The sequence below is a fragment of the Gopherus flavomarginatus genome, chromosome 1, assembly GCF_025201925.1.
Source record: "Gopherus flavomarginatus isolate rGopFla2 chromosome 1, rGopFla2.mat.asm, whole genome shotgun sequence".
NCBI lineage: Eukaryota > Metazoa > Chordata > Testudines > Testudinidae > Gopherus > Gopherus flavomarginatus.
Genome location: NC_066617.1, coordinates 365,620,480 through 365,644,013, shown reverse-complemented (window position 1 = coordinate 365,644,013; position 23,534 = coordinate 365,620,480). Strand labels below are relative to the sequence as shown.

At 49.7% G+C, this 23,534-nt stretch overlaps 1 protein-coding gene across 1 annotated transcript in view; it reads right to left on the bottom strand.

Annotated features, from left to right (window-relative positions):
- CLPB (caseinolytic mitochondrial matrix peptidase chaperone subunit B) overlaps positions 1-14,046 on the bottom strand; it is a 136,332-nt gene extending 122,286 nt beyond the window's left edge. The window contains exons 1-2 of the mRNA XM_050921381.1: positions 13,257-14,046; positions 9,013-9,064 (exon numbers count right to left, since the gene is read on the bottom strand). Coding sequence (XP_050777338.1) covers positions 9,013-9,064; positions 13,257-13,992 — 788 coding nt within the window. The 5' untranslated portion in view covers positions 13,993-14,046. The remainder of the gene's footprint in view (positions 1-9,012; positions 9,065-13,256) is intronic.
- Positions 14,047-23,534: the final 9,488 nt, after the last annotated feature.

Sequence of the window (23,534 nt, the reverse complement as noted above, 5' to 3'; positions counted from 1 at the left end):
TCAATGCTTAGGATGTCTATCGACATTTTAACCAAACAAGATCCAGGGGGCTCACTGTTAACAATTTAACACATACATGCACTTCCAACAATATGAATACCATCACCACATTTTTTTATGAGACAAACACATCCTCAGCTGTTGGGTACACGGAAATCAGTGTCAATAAGTAAACATCTGGGATGTGAACTGATGAAAGGCTGAGCTTCTTAAACAGTTTCAAAAGAATCTCAGGATTATCAAAGTTCGGATTCAGTTTGCTTTGGTGTCAAAGAGTTTGGATGTTCCTCTAAGCCAAGCTGGACAGTTCACAAGGATGGATTTTCTTGTGAAATTTCCAGTACAGTTGCTTTCTTGAGAACAGTTTCTCTCATGGTATTTGGGAACGTCTGGTTCCAGTTCTATATGAAAACTGCCCTTTGCCTAGTTGGTAACAATGCAAAGATCCACCAGTAACTCCGTGCAGGGCAACATCTCCTTTTAAATAAGAAGAGGGTTTGATACGACTCAATGAGCTGATCAGCAAAGTATCTTGAGGTGCTTTGGAATTTTCCGACAGGGCTCAAGATGGGTGCGAGGGGAGAATGACACACATTGCTTTTGGAGTAGATACTATTTTGCCTTGAAGTAAACAGGACCTAAAACTCTGACACTTTGATCCACCCAGAAAAGAGATAAATGACCCAACTTCCCTGTCTCCGAGTATCTCCTGTTGCAATGCAGCAACTTTTCTTCTCCCCCCAGGCTGTCCCTAGACAGATGTGGCTTCTATTCATCCCTCCTATCCCATGAGTTCTGGGTGAGTAACTCAGTGACACTGCTGCTTAAAGCCAGAGCCCAGAGGGCATGTTTGAGTTTGTGCTAAGCGCCTGGGAGCATGCCCAGCTCACCCTCCTGACAGGTGGAGGAAGAGGAAACTTGAACTTTTGCAACAACAATAGCTTCTGTTTCTCTCGGTTGGTTGCTTAAACATTTCTCCGCCCACCCCAATATGTTACTGTTTAACTCAGTGGCTCTCAAACTTTTTTACTGGTGACCCTTTTCACACAGCAAACCTCTGAGTGTGATGCCCCTTAGAAATATATAAATAAGTGTCTTTAATTTAACACCATTATAAATGCTGGAGGCAAAGCAGGGTTTGGGGTGGAGGCTGACAGCTCGCGACCCCCCATGTAATAACCTTGTGACCCCCGAGGGGTCCCAACCCCCAGTTTGAGAACCCCGACGTTTAACTGCAGGGGTGGCTCACTCTCCTGGGACATGCCCTCAGCTTTGCAACTTTAACTGCAAGAAAAACAGTATATTTTAACATTACAGCATAAGCTCCTCTTCGAAACTCTAGTGAAAGGATCTGTCCATCCAGGAGGACTACTTAAGCCACTGCAAAAACCTCTGACCATGCTCTTGTCATCCAAGAGGCAGGCTGCCTAAAGACTACAGTTGCTTATGAATCCTTTAGTGATCATCTAATGGCCAATAATTACTGCCTTGGTACAGTACAACTATTCTGTACATAGAAATCAATCCAAAACATTATAAGGAATCAAGACAGACAGTTAAACCATAGCACAGGGAAAGAGAATGAAAGATGTATAGGCAAGGCAGAAGACAGATATTTTCAACTGAGGTCTGAAATGAGATGGAGGAAGACAGATAAGCTGCTCTAGCTGGATGAGTTGCAGTGAAGAAGGCTCTTACATGAAGTGTGGTGAGATGGTCTGAAGGGACAAAGAGGAGGCCATTCCTGTGTAGGCAGAGATGGCGAGCAGGGAGTAGAGAGAGAGGTGGTCAAGGAAGCATTCTGGAGTAAGTTCAGAGGGCTTTGGGGGAAAGGGAAAGAACTGTACCCAGAACGAACAGGAAGTCAGTGGCGTTGTTTAAGGAGGTGAGTGATATCTAAGTAGTAAGCCACTGCTGAATGGAGAGAGACAATCAGGAGTCACAGAAACCTCAATTTTACTTTTCATGTCTTAATACACATGGTATGAAAACACCAGGACATGGTGACATGGTCAATTTCCCCTCAGGTGAGAGGAAGTAAAAAACCACACACGATAAGCTGGAGCCTAGTGCAATGGGGTGATGGTTCATGGCGGGGCTCTGACCTAGATGCTATAGTCATACAAATAATGTCACTGCTGGAAGAGGTTCAAATGCTACAGCACTGGGCAGGCTAACGGAGCCAAATACCAGGGCCACCCGAGGTGGGGGGGCAAGTGGGGCAATTTGCCCCAGGCCCTGGGCCCCGCATGGGCCCCCTCAAGTTTTTTGGGGCCCCTGGAGCAGGGTGCTTCACTAGCTCCGGGAGCCCCGGAAAACTCTTGCAGGACCCGGGCCACTGGAGCTTCTTCCGCTCCGGGTCTTTGGCGGCAATTTGGCGAAGGGGGGTCCTTCTGCTCTGGGACCTGCTGCCGAAGTGCCCCAAAGACCCTCAGCAGGAGGTCCTTCTGCCCCGGGACCCACCGCCGAAGTGCCAGGTCTTCAGCGGCAATTCGGCAGCGGGCGCCCCCCTGAATCCTCTGAGCAGCCCTGCCACATACTCTCATGCTACTGAACCCCTTCAAAATGAAACTGTGCACATCTCACCTAGCGCCATCTGTTCGTTACCAGTGGTGCTGTGCAAATGCAGAAGTTGTTATGAGTCAAACATCATCACATACACATACAGCTTTAGAGGTTAGAACCGCGCCCTGACCATCTTTTGACCATCACAACATCCCTTGGCAATGAGCTCCACAGGCTGACTGTGTGTTGTGTGAACAAGCACTTTCTTACGTTTGTTTTAAACCTGTTGCCTATTAATTTCATTAGGTGACTACTAGTTCTTGTGTTGTGTGACGGGGTAAATAACCCTTTCCTATTCACTTTCTCCAACCATTCATGATTTTATCTCTATCATAACCTCCCTTACTTGTCTTTTCAAGACGAACAGTACCAGTTTTTTTAATCTCTCATACGAAAGCTGGTCCATTCCCCTAATAATTTTTCTTGCCCTTCTCTGCACCTTTTCCAATTCTAATATATAATTTTTGAGATGAGGCAATCAGAACTGTATGCAGTATTCAAGGTGTGGGCATATCATGGATATATTTAATGACATCATATTTTCTGTTATATCATCTACCCCTTTCCCAATGGTGTCTAGCATTCTGTTCGCTTTTTTGGCAGCTGCTGCACATTGAGTGGTGACAGCTGCTTTATATCCCATCATTTTGCATGCGTAGTTGGGATTCTGTTTTCCAGTGTGTATTACTTTGCATTTTTCAACACTGAATTTGATCTGCAATTTCTTCGCCCAGTCACCCAGTTCAGTGAGATCCCTTTGTAACTCTCCGCAGTCTGCTTTAGACTTAACTAATTTTGTAACATCTGCAAATTTTGTAACATCTGCAAATTTGGCCACCTCACTGCTCACCCCCTGGGCCCAGTACAGATCCTTGGTACATACCCTGCTATTTCCCTCTCTCCACTGTGAAAACTGACCATTTATTCCTACCCTTTGTTTCCTATATTTTAACCACTTACTGACCCATGAGAAGACCTTCCTTCTTATCCCATGACTGCTGAGTTTGCTTAAGAGCCTTTGGTGAGGGATCTTGTCAAAGGCTTTCTGAAAGTCCAAGTACATTATATTGACTGGATCACCCTGATCCACAAGCACAGGATTATAACTTGAGATGGAACGGATGAATTCCTAAGCAACTTGGATGCAATTTTCACGCAAAGCTCCTTGACTGTAAAAAGCAAAGGGGTGAGAAATGCAGGAAATAGCAGCAGAATTATTTCTAAGTAGAAACAGTCCAAGGGTTTCTTGTGGTGTCAGAGGAGTCTTTAAAAGGTTAGCTTGGCTCTTCCTGGTTATTTCAATCAAGGATGGCCAAATGTGGCAAAACACACAAAGTCCAGAAGAGATTTCTACAAGAAAAAAGTAAAACCACTGCTCCAAGGCTGGTCTTTCTGTGTTTTGTATAGATCTGACCAGCATTTCAGTGTCTGCTTTAGACTCTAAACTCTTTGGGGCAGGGACTCCCTGAGTCTGTACACTGCTCAGCACAGTGTCAGCACTCAAATATATTCATCTTTCTGACGGCAATACTGCCTTTGGAGACTACACATCCCAGCGCACAGCGCTCCACCTGCATCTGATGGGAGGCATTGCACGCTGGGATCTGTGGGCAATAAGGGCCACCATGGTATCAGAGAGGATGGTGTCTGCAATCTCTTTCCTTTATTATATATTAGGTGCAGCCCTGTGGGTCTCTGAGAGCTGCCAGCATTTCCCCTTGACTGGGCAGAGCCGGATGTACTTGCCTTACCTGATTTTCACACAGTCATAGATTATAAGGCTAGAAGGGACCCACCAGACCATTCAGTCTGATCTCCTGTGCTCCACAGGCCACCAAACCCTACCTGGTTACCCCTGCACTGAACACAACCACCTGAATTGAAATAAGTATCACAGCACTCAGGAAACTCAGCTATTATGTGCCATAGGCGGACGGGGGCACCAAGGTCCATTGTGTGTCTGTTTTAGAATTATGATGTATTGTTTGTCTTGTGCTATTGTCCAAAATCCCCATTCCCGGAGCAGGCCCCTGTAGTTCTTGGAGCTGCACAGAGATGGCCCCTGCCCCAAGCAGCTGACAATCTAGAACACGAGAGTCAACAGGTGGATACAGCCAGATGGGAGAGGACCATGAAATGACGAGACTACCCGGGCACGCAAAGAACAACTGAAACATGCTGAATTGCTTGACACAAGGTAGGGATGGCCAGTCGCCCAACCAGTTTTAATTTTTCAGTGAGTTTTACTGAGCCCAGTTAAAATCAATCCAGAGAGCAGGACAATCTCAACTGCTCAAAATGGCACCTTTTAAAAGGGCAGGTCAAGTTTCTTGACACCTCCTTGCTCTGAAGGAAGAATAGCTCCATGCCAATCTCCTGGCCTGCTGAACGTTTAAACATGCAGATGCCGGCTACTGCCCGCTGTTACAAATTGCCCTGATAACAGTGCGTTGACACATGTACTTTGTTTCTGTGAGCCAATATCACACAGCGCTTATTAGAATACTGCTCCATCATATTTATCTGGCTAAGGAACTCTGCTGCAAGCCCATATTTTTGTAGGTGGTTTATTAAAAAATAAGAGTGAACCACTGAGAATCAATATTAATACTGTATATAAAGACAAAGAGGATGGAGGTAGTATTTCTTCAAGCTTTTGCTTCCTGCTTCCCCTTGCCTCTCCTTCTCAACACACACAGCTCAACGGAGGGTGGGGAAACTAAACTATCCAGAATAATAGGTATTGTCTGCAGTTATGGCTAAATACATACAGGGCCTGAAGTTAATGGGAGTTTGCCCATCCGCTTCAATGAGAGTCGGACCACTCCTCAAAGGGAAATTTCTTTTTATTTTTAATGCAAAAATCAGCCTACATTTGCTTCATTGGGACCAGCTGACACACAGGTAAGAACCTAACTGAGAGTCAAGACAAGACTCCCTGGACTCAAGTCTCCCACTGGATTCCAACTTACATATCCCTGCCCTCTCCTCTCGTATCTCCTATGTTTGAAGAACCGACTGTTGCCAGCAGAGCTTGTACGCTGCTGCCTATTCTCCACCTTCACGGAAATCCTCGCCCCCTACAATACAGTAGCTCATTTCCCTACGGCTGCCTGAATCGCCAGCTCTTCAAACTGCAGCGCACACAGAATGCTGCTGCCTGCCTCCTTGCACATACAGAAGTGCAGTCCTCAAATGTCCCACTGGTTCTTCGTTCCTTTTAGGATCCAGTCCAAAACTACCCTCTATGTCTATGAAACCCCCTGTGGATTTTCTAAAACTCACTGCCCTGCCACCAGGGGGCTCCCTATCACTAGGCTGCTCTTCCCCTCTGGCCACGGTTGGTGCTAGCACTATCACGTGTCAATGGGAAAGAATCAGAGAGAGAGAGAGCAGTTTTCTTCTAACACTGAGCAAGGAACTCTGTCGGAATAAAGAACACAGTATTATCCCTAAAGCTCCTCTGACTCTCTCTCTCTGCTTCATTGTACAGGTCTGCCAAGGTCCTCCTCGGCCCCCGTTCCCTGTGCCTGGCTTCTCCCAGCAGTTTTAAAGAAACAACTCACATCCTCACAACTGCCTTCTCTGCAGCTTATGAATCTAGAACAGCTCATCTGTATCTCTCTGTCTCATTCACTCTCCATCTCATGTCAAACAACAACTGAAAAACTGCATCCCTCCCTCGCCAATTCCCCTTAATTTCTCTCTCCTTGCCAGTCATGTTGGTAGTTGCATTGTTTAACCCTGTAAAATGCTCTGAGGTACAGTTTGCACGGAAAACAGTATACAAAAAGTTGTCCTGCGTTACTGACTTGCAAAAGCAAGAAAACTGGTCAGCCCCATTCAAGCAATGAACAAAAACGCAAGCAGTAGATGAAGACAGTGTTTGACAGAGTGTGTGGTCCAGTCTCTCACAAACATCTGGGGGCTTCTCCCCCAGCCTGTTAGCTGAAACGACCGAGATTTGAATAATACCAGTAGGCATTCTACAATCCAGGTAATGACTGGTCTCTGTTCAGTTTTACTGGCGCTGCTTAATGAGACAGGTTATGATACGATACAGAACGTATGCCCTGATTCTTACTGTGATGTCAACTGCATGGATATGCAAGGCACGGCCTGCAATGGCTTAGCCTAGTGCACTGATTGGGTTTTCAGTGCGTTTCAATAATTATAATACAGTGATCTGAGGCCAGTGGATAAATTATGGTTTAATCAAGTCTGAAATTAAATTTTAAAACCCTAAAGCAGTCTGCCTCTCTGTTGTTTACTTTGCCACAGAGCCTGGGGCTCAGAGCAGCTCGAGTTCTCTTGCAAAATGAAGTACACACGTTGAACAGGGGCAAGAATCCATATATACCTATATCCCTACATATATATACACATACACAATACTGTAATGAATTGGATTGTGTCTATGAATGGCACTGCCCTCTACTGTGTGGAATTAGAACTGCTCAGCCATGTGTCATGAGCCCTATACTATTATTAACTAAAGATAATTCTCCTTTGCTCCAGGGAAATGGCCCTGTGCCTTTGGAGGTTTGCTCGTGTCTTCACCATAACAAGCAGCACAGCAAAAGCCATCAAGGCCTTGGATGGCTGCAGGTTGGCTGGAGGGGGTAGTGGCTGTTTTTACATTTATGATCTGTAATTTGTGCCCCATGGCTTTCACTGAGGGTATAACTACACTGCTCAGTTTGCCTGGGGATTGGCACCCAGGATTGTGCACTGTTAGCCTGAGTATGATCATCCCCACCCGTGTTACTATGTCCTCATTGCTTCTGCACTCGCCTGTGTACAGGGGGCATGTCCCATGGTTCTTTGTGGTAAGATGCTCTAAGATTCTTTCCCAGTCAACTGTGGAGAATTGTGGGAAGGGCACTGCAGGACTGCCAACTTGAATGATCTTGCCTGCATCCTCACTGCAGAGTGGGCCGGTTCCAGCTGGAGCTAAAACGCAGCTTGGGCTTTAACACATATCCCCAGCCATACAAGCAAGCACAGCTACAAAGCAAAAATATGCCCCTGAGGATCGCGTGTGGAGCATCGGAGAGGGTTGAGCAAAAACACGAGTAGAAACATGGGCTAAGGCTACAGCGTGGGTACCCCCCGAAAGGGCTGGGGGAGCAGTGATCTGGACATGGTGAGGCGGGTTGCTTGGTTCACTAGGAGACGCAGGGAGTTTCAAGCATAGGGGACATTGTGGAAGGAAGATGAGTGCGGGAGAAAAGAGGAGCAGAGAAGAGAGCAGCTTGGGAGGAGCACAAGCAATAGAAATGGAGGGGCAGTCAGAGGGAATGAGAGCACTGGCGGGGCAGTGAATGTGCATTACACAGCTGCATAATGCACAGCAGCAGTCTGTACAGACACTAGTGTAAACACTGGAAGCACAGAGAGAGAACACGGCGCACGGCCCTGCCACTCATCGCCCTGACAAGACTCACAAATCACCCAGACATCACTAAGGAACAGCTTCCTGCAATTACCAACAGCAGAACACATGTGCCAATTAGCCGCATACCAACATCCTACAAGAACCTTGATTTAGGCCAGATCTCGGTCCTCGGGTGCTCCAGAACAAGGCTGCTTCCTCTGAGATCCCGGGAAGAATGGAAGGGGGCTACCCTAGGCTGCGGCAGTGACTAAGAGCCAGATGGGCCCCAGAAAGAGGAAACAGAAGCAGCTGCCTATAGCAGAGAGCTGCCGGAAAGCCGGCAGGCCGGACGGAAGAGGCTGAGTGGAATAATACACAAGGTGGAAGGTTCCTCTGACAGAGGATGAGGCCGGTAGGCTGTGGCCAGGTAGGGGATGCAGATTGCTCCTCTTGAGCGTTAGATAGTTTTTAGTTGTGACACCCCCCTTTCTTTCCATGCACAGTCCCCGGCAGGGGAGCTCTGGGCACAGGAAATGCATTCATCTGTTAATCTTCCAGGGAACTTACGGGGCCAGACTGATGTCCCCAAGTGTGCACAGAACAGTATAGCAGAGGCACTGTCAGCCTGTCTCGGCCCACCCAGGAGACCTTGCCTGCAGGAGTGAGCAGGTGCTCAGTTTGCACAGCCCATTAGTCCCTGGTTTCCCTGTTGGGACTGTCAACAGGAGCACCAGGCCCAAGGGTGTTTGAGAGATGGAGATGTCTGCTCACTAGGAAGTAGACTGAGGCCACTGGCTAGCTTGACAAAGTCCCCCAGACAGGAGCAACTCTCAGTCACTACTGGCCTCGGATAGATCTGAAGCAGTGAGCTAAGGACCCACAGCTCCCATTACTGCTGGTCTCCTTTCTCCGCACCCTACCAAGTAGTCACATTACTAGACATACCTGTGAAATCAAAGCAAGCATCTTGGAGGAAAGCAGGACCCATGTGACAACAAAGGGTTCAGGACAGACTCCCACCTGGGAAAGTGATGTTAACACACAGCGTAAGTATCCGAACAGTAACTCACCTGTCGACTTCTGAAATGTTGTTGATCCTTGCGGCTTCCAACAGGGCATCTTCTAAGAGAGACAAAGAGGAGAAACCCTAGTAAAGCAGCTGGCAAGAGGCTCACACCAAATGCACACACATAACCTGCACGTGGTACGGTTTATTTCTATAAGGGATGTGAACCCTGGTGCTCCAGAGGCATTAATACACAACACTGGGTAGGCAGAAACTTGCTTATGGGCAGGTTATTCCAGACCTGTCCGCTAGGGGATTTATGGAAACTTCCTCTGAAGCAGCTGGTGTTGGTCCCTGCTGGATGCAGGATAACCTGGTCTGACAAATGCAGAAATTCCTATATCACCTCATTTTAAAAACAGCGGGTTGGCCTGTGGATTACAGCTCCCAGGATGCAAAGCTTCACATTAGCCACCGCCATTTGACTCTGGGTGGAACACTGCTGGCTGGAGCATGTAGCTCTGCAGGTCTGGATGCTAAGGGAGGGGAGCTGCTGGCATATCAGAGAACATGGTGTGCTGTGTCCAGCCACCCTTGATGTAAGGTGGAGTTTGCAGCAACATGATGTGCACATCCTCAGGACAGGAACCAGCACTCCCTGAACCTTGGGACAGCACCTAGCACATTGTGGGTGGCATGACACACAAATACAAATGATGATTGCTCCAGCTGGCTGCACCAGCCATCTGAGTTCTGGAGGCTGACACTGTTCTGCAGAGAAGGGAGAGGACTAGGATGGCAGCAGAGGGAGTAGAAGAGAGAGGGCCCAGGAGCTATTCTGGGTGTTGGGAATGAGTCACTCCAGATGCTGCACCTCTCATGGTATTGCAGAAAGCAGGGAGCTCGTTTCGGTGAGAGAGGAACCAAGGACTTTTCATGTGTACAGCACTGAAAAGCAAATTGACACCGGGGGCTACTGTGCCCAGCATGCATTACGGGGCTCACAAGCACTGGGCTCCAAAGCCATTCACTTTTAGAGCCAAACATGAGAGCAAGAGCCAAACATGAGAGTGAACGTTCCCCCCATAGATTAAGAGCACCACTTTCTGGCTCAATGGAGTAACTACACTGCTCTTAGTTTTAATGCACATAGATCATCTGTCACGCTGAGCGTCACAAAGCACATGCACGTTTCAGAGAATGTCACTCCTAGACTGAAAAGAGAGAGGCTTTTAGGGGAGATTTAACCAGAGGAAGTAGTTTAGTGTCTGGGAGGGAAAGGAGCTATTCTGAGTGCAAAGCCAGATGTCCTTTGGAAATGACATGGAAGGAGGAACAGTACTGCATTGCTGCATGTGTACAAGTCCCACCAATAACAGGTGACTCTCTGCCTCCTGGTGGATGACCAGAGCAGCTCTACCACGCTGTACTCAGGATTTCAAGAGTCCCATCCGGAAGACAAGACATCAGAAGCAAAATCTCATGACAATGAAATAGATCTGGTACACAGGCTCCTTCCAGTCTTAGATTCAACCCTGAACTGACTCCCCTCCACAAAACGCAAAGAGCTTTAGATTCAAAGTTTCTCACTCTGGTGAATCTCTGGTGTGAGAACCCTCCACCTGCCATAGACAGTTTTCATTTGCAAAGTACAAAAGCTAGACTCTAATCTTAAAAGCAACAGGCCACTGTTCCCACACCAGTAAATATCCCTCTTGCCTTCTATGGCAAGATTCCCAGAGATTCAGAGCACCCAGTAGCCCCCAATGACTTCAGCAGAAGTTGTGGATGCTCAGTGCATCTGAAAATCAGACTCTCTACAGCCTCCATATTCAGAGCTGCTATGCGTGGCTGTTTTTTTGCGGCTGGTTAGTCTAAATCTGAAACTGGGATTTTAGGAGAGACAGGTATGTTACAAAATCTGAGAGAGAAATGTTTGCATGATTATCGTTTAAAATGGAGATCTGGGGGGTTGTTTTTCATGTACAGATTCACCTGCAGTGCTAGCATAACAGCACTGGGCTGGCGCACAAGAACTAGAAAGTTAAAGTGACCAGCCTCAGAAAGTGAAACTGACCGGCATACAGCAGTTTAAATGCCTTAGCCAAGCACAAGCAGCATTAATAGAGACAACTACGGCAGAGTTTAAAAAATCTTTCAGTTCTACTCATCACTGGTATTGTCAGCATTGCAGAGATGGCTGGGACTTTTTTTTTAAATTGTGAATTTATCTTGACAATGTCCCATCAAACAGAGCTTACCCAGGCCTGGGGTGTAACAGTGCTGCTATATCTCAGCCAGTTAATGCTCAGCAAGCAGTGTGCAGCCAGCAAGCAGCCGGCAGTGGGTATAAACTAGCAAACAAATTCCATACTCAGAGCGAGGGCTGGGGAAAGACACTTGAAAGCCCTGGCTCAGCGGCACAGCTCAGAGAGCTCCACAATAAAGCGGACATTCAATCATTTCCACTGTTCTTTTAGCAGGTGACGGGCTCCCCGCGAGATCCATCTAGCACAGCACTAGTTGCTGATGTGCGAACAGCAGTCACATGTCAGCTACACAGAGTTCTTTTCGATTGTAATGAGCAGGCTCGTGTGCCTGTGCCTCACTGCTGTCTCTGGGACAGAATCAGAACCGCTCTACTCCGTGCTCTATACTGCCTGCAGCTAGAGGAGAGGTTGCTGTGTTTGGGGGCCTGAGGTTTTGGAGGAGGATCTGCAGCCTATCCCCACCAGCGCTATTAACAACTATGCCGTGCAGCACTGTGACCACTGCACGGTCCTAGGTGGCGCCAGATGTGTTGCATTCTAATGAGGTTAGAAAGTGCTCAGAGATTCTTCAGCTCCCATGAAGCGAGACTGGGAGGTTCAACCCTCTCTCAGGTGACTTACAAACAAATGCAGCATGTATATAGGGCGTTTCACGCTCTACAGTCATTACAGTGTTAAGCCCATGTTACAAGTGGGGAAACCGAGGCACAGGGCATGTCCTACCCAAAGCCACAGAATGAGTCAGGGGAAGAGAACTCAGGACCTTTCATTTCCCAGTCCCACGCTCATTCCAAACAACGCAGTCATTTACATAAAAGTCATTAATGACAACATGTGTTAATTTATATAGGAGTACACAACAGGGATGCGCTTTCTACCCCAGCAACTGGAGCTCATTCCGAGCCCCTGAATAATCCTGCATCTCAACCCCCAATTTTTGTAAAGCATGTACTTATCAGACAGCTGATGGTTTGAAAGCTATCAGAGGCTCTGTTTGTCTATAAGATAGCAGAGCAGCAAGCAGGCTAGACAACAGAGCTGAGCTTTCACTCTCAGCTCCACTCAGTGACTTTAGGGAGACCACAACCAATCCGTGCCTCAGTTTCCCCATCACAGAGACAATAATACTGATTTGCTTTGCCAGGGGTTGGGAGATCTAATTCGTTAATGTTTGCCAAGTGCTTTGAAACACAAAACACTATGAAGTGCCAAGCATGAGAACCACTAAAGCCCCAATCCTGCAAACATATACACACACACACACGGCACTTTGAATATGTGAGTAAAGGGACCAGGAGTAAAGTCAAGTGCATAAATAAGTGTTTGGGGAATTTGAGAAGCAATGGTTGAGAGGCTGCCACCAATTAATTATTGTGGAAGACACAGATTGCTCAGAATATTCTGCCTCTTGGCCTTAACAAGGTGTGTATATAACTCTTCCACTGCACACGTCTTAAAACTTGTCTGCAGCAGCGAACTGCCCTGAGTTAAAATATCAGTGCAACTCTAGCACTGTACTTGCATGCACTGTACAAAGTAGGCTTACTTCTTGGAGAACCATTTCACCCCCTCGCCTAAGCTTGGACAAACCTCCCTAGCAGAAAACTGCCCCTAAACTAATCTGAAAACATAGATTCTTCCAACATACAGACTAAAACAATGGATAAATACAGAGCTAAGAATGGCACATCCCCCAGGACAGCACAGCCTGCCAACCACAGCCTGTAGATGCATTCTGCTCTAACATGGGTGGGTGGCCCACAGACACACAACAGCCAGCTATGCAGTGCTCCACCTTGAGGCAGGCAAACCATGGACAGTTGCATTCTGGGAATTTGTATCTCTACAGAAGACGGTTGGCTCATTCATCTTTGTTTTATGGTATCATTTGCATTTGAGGAGTTGCCCCCAGAGATCAGGTGAAGCCTGGACACTGAAGGCACACAGATGCCTCTGCGCTATTTGAAGACCATCCCCCATTGGGAGTGTTGGGCTTTAACCCAGCACAAGTGCAAAGAGAGGGGTCTGCAATAGTCACCCTTGGATGCATGGCTCTTGCTGTAGCAATACACCAGCGCAGCAGCAAACGCAGGAAGCACGGCCCGGCGAGTCCAGCTCTCCCTCTTCTTCTGATGCCCCGTGGGGTCTGGTCTGAGACGAATGCGCCACACCACAGCCGGTCCTGGGTACTGCAGCTCCAGCTCCGGGCCGGGTGCAACTAAGAACGGCAGCTCTGGTGCCCTGGCCAATGTGGAGCATGGGCCCAGCTCCTGCAGCCCTGGCACCCTGAACTCCCCCATGTCCACGCCTGGCTCCTGCAGCCCTGGCATCCTGAACTCCCCCATGTCCACGCCCAGCTCCTGCAGCCCTGGCACCCTGAACTCACCCATGTCCAAGCCTGGCTCCTGCAGCCCTGGCGTCCTGAACTCCCCCATGTCCACGCCCAGCTCCTGCAACCCTGGCACCCTCCCCCCTCCGGTACCCGTGCCCATGCCCAGCTCTAGCAGCCGCTCCACCTCCCTGCGCCCCCTCGCGGCTGCCCCCAGGCACTGCAGCCCCTGTGCTCTGCCGGCCGCGCGCTGGTACTGCAGCTGTGCCGCCTCGCGCCCCCTAGCGGCCGCTCCCCGGTCCTGCGGCTCCCTGCGCCCCCCAGCGGCCCCGCCTTCGCCCGCCCGGTCTGTCCGCGCCGAGGCGCCGCGGGAGGGCGGCGGCCGGGCCCTCAGGAGCCGGACGAGGCCCGGAGGCGGAGGTCTGCGCAGCAGGGAGACCAGCATCGTTGCCCCGGCCCGGCCTCGCTCGAGCCCCTCCGCGGCGCCGGCGGAGGAGGAAAACAAAGATGGCGGCCCCCGAGAAAATGCTTCAGAGGAGACGCTGCGTCGGCGCGAACTGCCTGGTGGGAGTTGTAGTCTGTTCGTAGGCAGAGCCCCGCGGATGTCCGGCTGAGGACTACAACTCCCATGAGGCCCCTGGGTCTACGCAACAATACTCCCCGCCCTCCTGACGCTCAGCTGCAGCCAGGACGCACGTGGTCCGTTCCCAGGCCGGGTAGCAGGTCTGCAGCCTCTTGGGCGGAAGGGGGCTCTGGGGCTAGAGCTGGGCGGGGGGGTTGGGGTAAGGATCCAGCCAGGGGGTCTCAGGAGCTCCAACAATGGGATGAGGGTGGTGGGCACCTAGAGCTGAGTGCAGCCCCCACCCAAGGGGACTTGGAGAACACCCACGTGCTGTGCAGTCTGACCCACAGTGGGACCAGGGCTGGCCACCTCCCCCCTGGCTGTGATTTCCCCCCCAGTCAGGCCAAGAATCATAGAATATCAGGGATGGAAGGGACCTCAGAAGCTCATCTAGTCCAACCCCCTGCTCAAAGCAAGACCAATCCCCAGACAGATTTTTACCACAGATCCCTACATGACCCTTTCAAGGACTGAACTCATAACCCTGGGTTTAGCACACCAATGCTCAAACCACTGAGCTATCCCTCCCCCCCTAAGTTTGTGAAACAACTCCCACCCCACACTAGTTGCTGTGGTTTGATAACCCCATTGAATTCCCATGCAGTGCCTCAGGGTTGTAGGTGGTTCTCTTAGGATGACTAGATGTCCTGATTTTATAGAGACAGTCCTGATTTTTGGGTCTTTTTTTTTAGTATAGGCTCCTATTACCGCCCACCCTGTCCTGATTTTTACTTTTGCTGTCTGGTCACCCTAGGTTCACTGCATTGTCTACACCAGGCCGGAGGTGGTGGGGAGGCACATTTCTGCTTCTCTTGAGGTGACTAGTTGAGCTGAGCAGGGAGTGGGGTGAGATTCCCTACCCCTGGCTGAGACCAAGCTGCTGCCAGACACCCCTAATCCCTTTCACCTGTCAGGGATGGTCTAGACCAGTGGTTTCCAAACTTTAACAAGCTGTGAACCCCTTTCACTAAACTGTCAAGTCTCACAAACCCCCTCCTAAAAATGAATATTTCCAGGGATTTTCTCCTTTATCAGAGTATAAATTATAAAAGCAGTGATCTTGGGAATATAAAATTTGTTTTTATGACATGCTTATTACACACTTATTATTTATCATTACAGTATTTTTATTACATTATGAAAAGGGCAACTCTCTTCCAAGTTCTCACTTTCATACCTTGTATCACTTTGAGTAAGCCTGTTATAAGACAAGGCTCCTATGTTTCATCAAGGAGTATCATGTGAAACCAACATGAAAGTATTTAAGAAGCCAACTCAGAGAGTTCCTCCTACACAAGCATTCAGCTCTTGAGCAGTCCAGGCAAACAACGCAGGTTACAACAAAGCTTAAACTTGTTCTTCGTAATAATTTAAAAAACAATCTTAGCTGTCTATTTAATTTTAAAAACAGCAAAAAATATCCACCTCCCTTTTCATTTTTTATAAGGAGTCTTGAAGTTTAAATCTCCTCAGTAGGGTGACCAGACAGCAAATATAAAAAATCAGGATGGGGGTGGGGGGTAATAGGTGTCTATGTAAGAAAAAGTCCCCCAGATCGGGACCGTCCCTATAAAATTGGGACATCTGGTCACCCTACTCCTCAGTGTGATAGATTTGCTTGCTTTGATCTGCTAAGCTTTTGGAAGTCTAAGGACTCCAGGCTGCTGGCCCCGTGGTGCCGAGAGTTCCTAGGGACAGCTCTGTCTGCCATTAGGGAATTTTTTCCCGAGAACCTCCTATAACATTTTGTGAACCCCCAGGGGTTCACGCACCCCAGTTTGAGAACCACTGGTCTAGACTAGTGGCTCACAACCAGGGGTATGGTGTTCCCCTTGCAGGTATGCAGAAGTCTTCTGGGGAGTACATCAACTCATCTAGATATTTGCCCAGTTTTACAACAGGCTACAGAAAAAGCCCTAGTGAAGTCAGTACAAACTAAAATTTCAGACAATGCCTTGTTTATGCTGCTCTGTAGACTGTACACGGAAATGTAAGTACATTATTTACATTCCAATTGATTTATTTTATAGTTATATGATGAGAAAGTCAGCAACTTTTCATTAATATTGTGCTGTGATGCATCTGTTGTTATGTCTGATTTTGTAAGCAAGTCATTTTTAAGTGAGGTGAAACTTGGGGGTACGCAGGACAAATCAGACTCCTGAAAGGAGGACAGTTGTCTGGAAAGGTTGAGAGCCGCTGATCTAGGCAATACTTAGTCCTGCCTTGAGTGCAGGGGGCTGAACTAGAGGACCTCTCGAGGGCCCTTCCAGTCCTACGCGTCTATGATTTCCCCCACCTAGCACAGGGGCTGAGCTCTGCATGCTGAGGGCTGTGTCGTGAGCAACCAGCAATGTACAGCGCAGGCTGGCAGTGACTCAGCCCAGACAACCAGGGCGTTGGGAGACAGCGAGGAATCACCTGAATCTTAAACAAGGGCAGCTGTTAGCTAACCGCCCCTTCCCCCCCTTGTTCCAGCCAGTGCCTCAGCAACAGCGCTTCATGTTGTTTTGCGTCGGGTCCCCCCTTCCCCTCCTCTGCCCGTTTATAATTATCCCCCCTTCTCATTAGCATGTGCAGTTCCCTGGTGGGTGTCTGTGAGAGCAGCTTGGTGCAGGGGCGAGATCCAGTGCCTTCCAGATGGTGAACTGCATGGGGAGGCCTCAGGGGCACTAAGGGGGTGGGATCCTGGGAGCATAGAGCAGGTCCTGGGGGGTGAGGGGCATAGGGTGGGGTGTTCAGGGGGGTAACTATCTCCCCCCTGGGCTGCTGTGTGGGATGGCAGGCTCTGTCCATGGAGCACTGAACGGTGATAATACAAAGCCAGTGCTGGGCATTGGGCACCACTCAGCAGGGTAAATGCACCCCAGCAGCTTGCTGACGCCAGGCCCTGCAATTGCCGTCCAACCCTCCCCCCATGCAACTTAATGCTGATCTTCAGCCCCCTGCTTTTCCAGTCCTGACCCCTGCTCCCCCTCAGCTCTGCCACAGCACCTCCGTCCTGGTTTATCACTCCCTCAGGAAGGAACAGTCAGTTGCACACATACAAACTGGGAAATGACTGCCTAGGAAGGAGTTCTGCAGAAAGGGATCTGGGGGTCATAGTGGATCACAAGCTAAATATAAGTCAACAGTGGAACACTGCTGCAAGAAAGCAAACATCATTCTAGGATGCATTAACAGGAGTGTTGTAAGCAAGACACGAGAAGTAATTCTTCCGCTCTGCTCTGCGCTGATTAGGCCTCAGCTGGAATCCTGTGTCCAGTTCTGGGCGCCACGTTTCAGGAAAGATGTGGACAAACTGCAGAAACTCCAGAGAAGAGCAACAAAAATGATTGAAGGTCTAGAAAACATGACCTAGGAGGGAAGATTGACAAAATTGGGTTTGTTCTGTCTGGAGAAGAGAAGACTGAGGGGGACATGATAACAGTTTTTAAGTACATAAAAGGTTGTTATAAGGAGGAGGGAGAAAATTGTTCTTCTTAGCCTCTGAGAATAGGACAAGAAGTAATGGGCTTAAATGTCAGCAAGGGAGGTTTAGATTGGACATTAGGAAAAGCTTCCTAACTGTCAGGGTGGTTAAGCACTGGAATAAATTGTCTAGGGAGGTGATGGAATCTCCATCATTGGAGATTTTTAAGAGCAGGTTGGACAAACAGCTGTCAGGGATGGTCTAGAATAGATAATCCTTAGTCCTGCCATGAGTGCCAGGGACTGGATTAGACCTCTCAAGGTCCCTTCCAATCCTATGAGTCTATGATTCTATTGCCCTCTGCTATTCCCATCCCCTTCTACTCTCAGAGTGTAGTGGTTATTCAGACCTCCAGCCCTGCATCTTCTCCTGAGAGGTAACCACTAATTGTCTCAGATTCTCTGATGTGAATAATCCAGTGAGGAAACTTTATTGAAATTTACTAAATTTGTCAATTGCTTTTCATAGAACCAGAGAAGATCAGGGTTGGAAGGGACCTCAGGAGGTATCTAGTCCAACTCCCTGCTCAAAGCAGGACCAACCCCAGCGAAATCATCCCAGCCAGGGCTTTGTCCGGATGGGCCTTAAAAACCTCTAAGGATGGAGATTTCACCACCTCCCTAGGTAACCCATTCCAGTGCTTCACCACCCTCCTAGTGAAATAGTTTTTAACCCCAACCAAGTTAGCTCCTAGGTTTAGGAGATACAGCCCTCCAGTCCTGCATTGCTCCCAGAAAGAACAAGCCAACGTGTCTCTCCTGTGCTACAGACCCTCAGACGCTGTCCCTTGTTTCTTATCCACCCACGAGAACTTCTGCTCTGTGCTCCATTACATCTTACAGGGGTTTCCCGTGTAACTGATCTTCAGAAGTGACATAACATGGTAAGGAGCTGCCTGCCTGCTGGAGGAGCTGCTGTCATTCAGCTGCTCACACCATTCTGCATGTGGTGGGTGTAATAATAATGATCTGTCAGAGCAGAGCAGCTACATGGAAGGGACAGGCCGCCTGCCAGCTTGAAGGCAGTTTCTTCGAGCTGACAGGTGTCAGTCATTGGAGCTGCCTGAAAACTGCATCTCCTGGGGAAAGAAATGTTTTGCTTACAAAACCGTCCTATTTCTTGCAAAAGTGCAGCCTTTGTACACCCCTTAGATGCAAGCACCCCTTGCAGCCCTCTTGCAAAAAGGATGCAGTATCTGTTTATACATCCCTTGCAACCCTCTGATCAACAAATCAATGGTAAACAGCAATCAAGGGGTCGCAGACACTCCATAAAACCTCATTAACAGTAGGAAACTACTGCTTGGCATAGGTCAGGATACCCCTCCGCTGTCCTGCCAACAAGGTGTTCCCATTGAATTCGCATCAGGGTTCGGTAACTCCAGCTGCTTCAGCAGGAGAAGGAAGATCCTCACCCACACCAGTTCTGTACACAGGTGCCAGGGTTACAAGGGTGCCTGTGCTAGTCATTTGTGTGGCTGTATTGTGAAAGCTGCACTGCTCCCCAACCTGGGCAAGGCAGGCAGGGAATGGGATTGGCACTTGTTGTATCCTCTGTCACCAGGAGCTTCTTAAATCAAGGCTTGGATGCTGGAGAGTGAGATCCATAACTGAGAACTGTATTGATCACGTTTACACTGCAGGGGCATCCACATGTCTAATCAGACTCCCATCGCCCTTGTCCCAGCATGCACTGGGCTCTGGGTAAAACCTGGGCTGGAAGAACCCACCTGTCATGAATCCTGAAACTTGCTGGATATCAGATTTGGTTAGGGAGATGCCTCCCACAGGCCATTTGCTTGGTTTTCCAGTAACTCTCTCATTTTCCTTCCAAAATGTAGGTTGCAGTTACACCAAATAACTAGATGCCGCTCTGCAAACTGCACTCCCCATTGCAAGGTGGGTTAGACTCTGGAATCTAGTGCTGCGACCTCCTGGGCCCCAGTCCGTAAAGGGGCGGTGCTGGCTTATCCCCAGCATGGTGGAATGAGCTGCTGTGTTCTGGACAGTGGTCACACAGGCCCCAGGTGCTGTGCATCTGCTGCAAAGCTGGTCCATACAAAGCCCCCTCCACCCCCCAGCCTTTAAAAAATCCATACTAGAGGATGCTATTAAGACAACGCTGCCCTGGAGTGATAAGATTTCAGCAAGCCAGGTTCATCGCAGCTACCACAGCCTGCAGCAGGTCTCAGAGTGACTCCAACAAAGCCATTGCGGGGCCCTGCTCAATCCATTCAAGGCAAAACTGGATTCTCTTTTTCAGGGACGTGAAAATCAACCTGTTCTCCCTGTCTCTCCAACCACTGCAGTAATACAGACCCTGCCCTAGCCCCGCTCAGCGAGCCAGGAGAGCTCTCCCATAGCCACCTGGGCTCCGTAAGGTCAGCAGCTCTAAAAGCAACTCAGAGACACACGGGCCAGGTGTCTACCGAGCAAGAACGATGCTGGTCACTTTCCAGTAGCTGCACTTCCATGTCTGCGCTCACTGCCGGGCGAGGGGGGATATTAGTGAAGGCGCTTTCGCTCTGGCAGACGTCTCCCTGTGGGAGTCAGTCCTTGGAGAGCGGGTCTGGTATTTCTTTCTCCATCTGTCTGTGTTTACAGGAATGTGTGACAATCCAGAGACTGTTTCTGCCTTCCCCACCCCCGGCCGCGCTAGCTAAACAAATAATGTACAACAACGTGCCCGCTGCTCGATGCCTCCGCAGCGTCTGTGCCGGTATTGAGTAACCTCATTGCCCCGTGACCCGGAAAGGCCGGCCTGCCTGCGTCCCTAGCATCCCTTCAGAAGTGGCACAATAGCTGCTTTGGGCACAGGCCGGAGGGATTGTGCGGTGGGGGACCCGGTGAAGGGGCAAAGAGGAGAGAGTGCTGGAATGCCCTAACTTCTGGACCTCCTGTGCAGCCTGGTCGCGAGGCAGAGCGGAAGAGCCTTATTACCCCGGACCTGTCCAAAGCAGTGTAAGGGGAGACGGAGCCGAGCCCTGACTTAAGGCAGTGTGGTCTAGTGAGTAGGGCACAGAACTGGGACTCGGCAGACCTGGCTCTGCTACTGACTTGCTGTGTGACCTTGGGCAAGTCACTTCCCCTCTGCTTCCCTTCCCATTCTTTGTCCCTGTCTGTTTACCTGTGAGCTGTCAGGGGCAGAGCAGGGCCTCTCTCTCCGTGTGTGTAATGAAGCCCTGATCTTGACTGGGGCATCTGTGTTGCCACGACAACAGATATGATAAGCAGCAGGGAAGCAATAGACACTCACTATCAACCCCCCTCTCCCAGCCCGACTGTCCAGCAAACAAGGGTTTATTTATTTTTTTTTTAAATTGAAATGTTTTAACTGAGCTGAAACCCAGGAACAGCCTGCCGCTGTACAGAGATACCCGTGCCATTCGTGACTGGACGCACATCCTCCTGCCTTAAAGCCTGACAGCTGCCACTTGAACTAAAGGAGAATCTTCGTTAAATGTTAGCAGTATAGGGCCTAGGACACAGATGTGAGCGGTTCTGATTCCATCCAGGAGAGGGCAGAAGTGACACACACATATTTAGCCAGCTTATTATAATATAAACTACAATGGGCTCCAGTGGGGGAACCTGAGCGTCAAATAAATTGGCAAGAATTATTTTGTCTTTTCTATTTATCTGTCTCCTTGGATGTGAAATCTTGGCCCCATTAGTGACAAAATTCCCATTGATTTCAGTGGGGCCAGGATTCCACCCCAGGCACACTGCTCATGTACCTGTAGGGTCAGAAGTAGATGGGGGCCAGTTCAGACTCCCCGGCCTCAGAATAGCACGCACTCTGATTCAACTAACTGGCCACTAGATGGCAGGACAACGCCAAACAAACTGGACCAAAAGCTAATGTGTCCGGCAATGAAGAGCCTCATAATGTCTTGCAATTTTATTAAGATCTTTTGCCCCAAAGATCGCCGTCTCGCCACTGAACTGCAGCTACCTCTGAGGTGGAACACGGCACCTGCTTTAACAGCGCAGGGCAACACTACCCAACAGGAAGGGAAGAAAACTGTATCCAATGTGAAACTACATTTCAGAGGGAATTTAGGTGAAGCGAAAAGTGGAGCATGAATGTGGGTTCTATGCCACTGGCTATAGGCAAACACACTAGACACTGGGCTCAGTACAGGGGTAACCGGTGAGATGTAAGGGCCTGTGTTAGACAGGTGGCCAGACTAGATTAGCTGATGGTCCCCTCTGGCCTTGAACTTTTGGCAAGTCACTCGACCTCTTTGTGCCTCAGTTTCCTCCCCTGTGAAATGGAGCCAGTGCTACCAGTCTGTCAGACAGCGCACCTCCTTTCAAGTCAAGCTTGGCATGGTCTGTGGCTCTGGTCCTGCAGGCGGTGGAGGAGCTGCCTTGACAGCAGCTGGGTCTGCCTGACAGCCCCCGTGCCCCAACCTCCGCCCGCAGGGAGCTTGTAGAGAGGTCAGTGCATCTGCCTCCCGTGCACAGCATGGCCCCCAAACCTGCGTGGTTCTGAGCTAGGGTGACCAGACAGCAAGTGTGAAAAATCGGGACAGAGGCTGGGGAGTAATAGGAGCCTATATAAGAAAAAGCACCAAATATCAGGACTGTCCGTATAAAATCAGGACATCTGGTCACCCTATTCTGAGCCCTGCCACTGAAAGAGTCAGCATGAGCGGAGGGGGCCAGATACACCCTGCATGAGTGCTGCCCATCAGGGCAACTGCTGACAGCTGCCACTCGGCACGTGTGTGGGGGATGGCGGGGTGGCAGGGCTTTCCTGGCACCTAGGTCTGCCTCTCACCATGGCAGATAAGAGCTGTAGCTTGCAGCTGGCCAACAGCCCTGCCATGGGGCTACGGTTTAGCGATGGCATGCATCACCTCACCTCCCCCAGCTGGGCTGGCGTACAGGAATTGCAGGGCAGGTGTACAGACTCTAGGGAATCCCCCTCGGTACAGAGAACCCCTGGATCTGCTGCTAAGCCAGCTCTCGGTGCCTGTTCCCCCCCCCGTAAAACCTTGGGGTGGAGGGGAGACTAGAGCAGTGTTGAAAGGCCCCCACAGTCTCTGCACAGGGGAGGCGCAAACTGCCCTCACACTGGTATCTGGGCCAGCACAGGGATCGGTCTGTGCCTCGGTTTCCCCACCTTGTAACATGGGGATAACTGCCTGGCCTTTCTGTCTTGTCTATTCGGAGCGTAGCTGTTCCGGGCTGGGGCTCTCGCTGTGCATGTGCAGCCCCTGGTGCAGCAGGGACCCAATTTCCATGGGGTCTCTGAGAACTCTCGGAATACACAGAATAACAAATAACACTCCCTCCTGCAGATGCTGTCACCAGGGCCTGGCCCACGGCTCCACCGTGCCTGGGGCTCTGGCCCTGTTATGGTTACCCCCATCCAAAGAGCAAGGCCGCTTGCTAGGTTGTTCTCCTTAGCAGTTGCCTTCACCCCAGCTCCAGCAAGCTCCACTTAGTGGGTACAGGGGGAATCTCACACTCACTCCAGTGTCCGCTCCCACTCATGCTGGGATCCAGAGAGACTTTCCATTGACTTAGGAGCAAACCCTATTACTATGTGTGTGACAGTAACACTAGAGACTTCACCTGAGACCAGGGTCCTATTGTGTTAGGTGCTGTACAAACACAGCAAGAGGCACTCCCTGCCCTAAAGAGCTCACAAATGAAACACACCAGGCTGACAAATGACGGGAGGGGAACCAGAGGTGAAATGACTGGCCCAGAGTTGTTAGCGGCGTCAGGGACAGAAGCTAGAACCATGTCTCCTCAATCCCAAGCCAGTGCTCTACTCACTGGTCCATGCTGCCTCTCTGTATCGCCCCACCTCAAGCAGCAGCTGTGCGGAACGCTAACCGTGATTGTGTTTACAGAAGGAGCCTAAAGTAATTCCATGG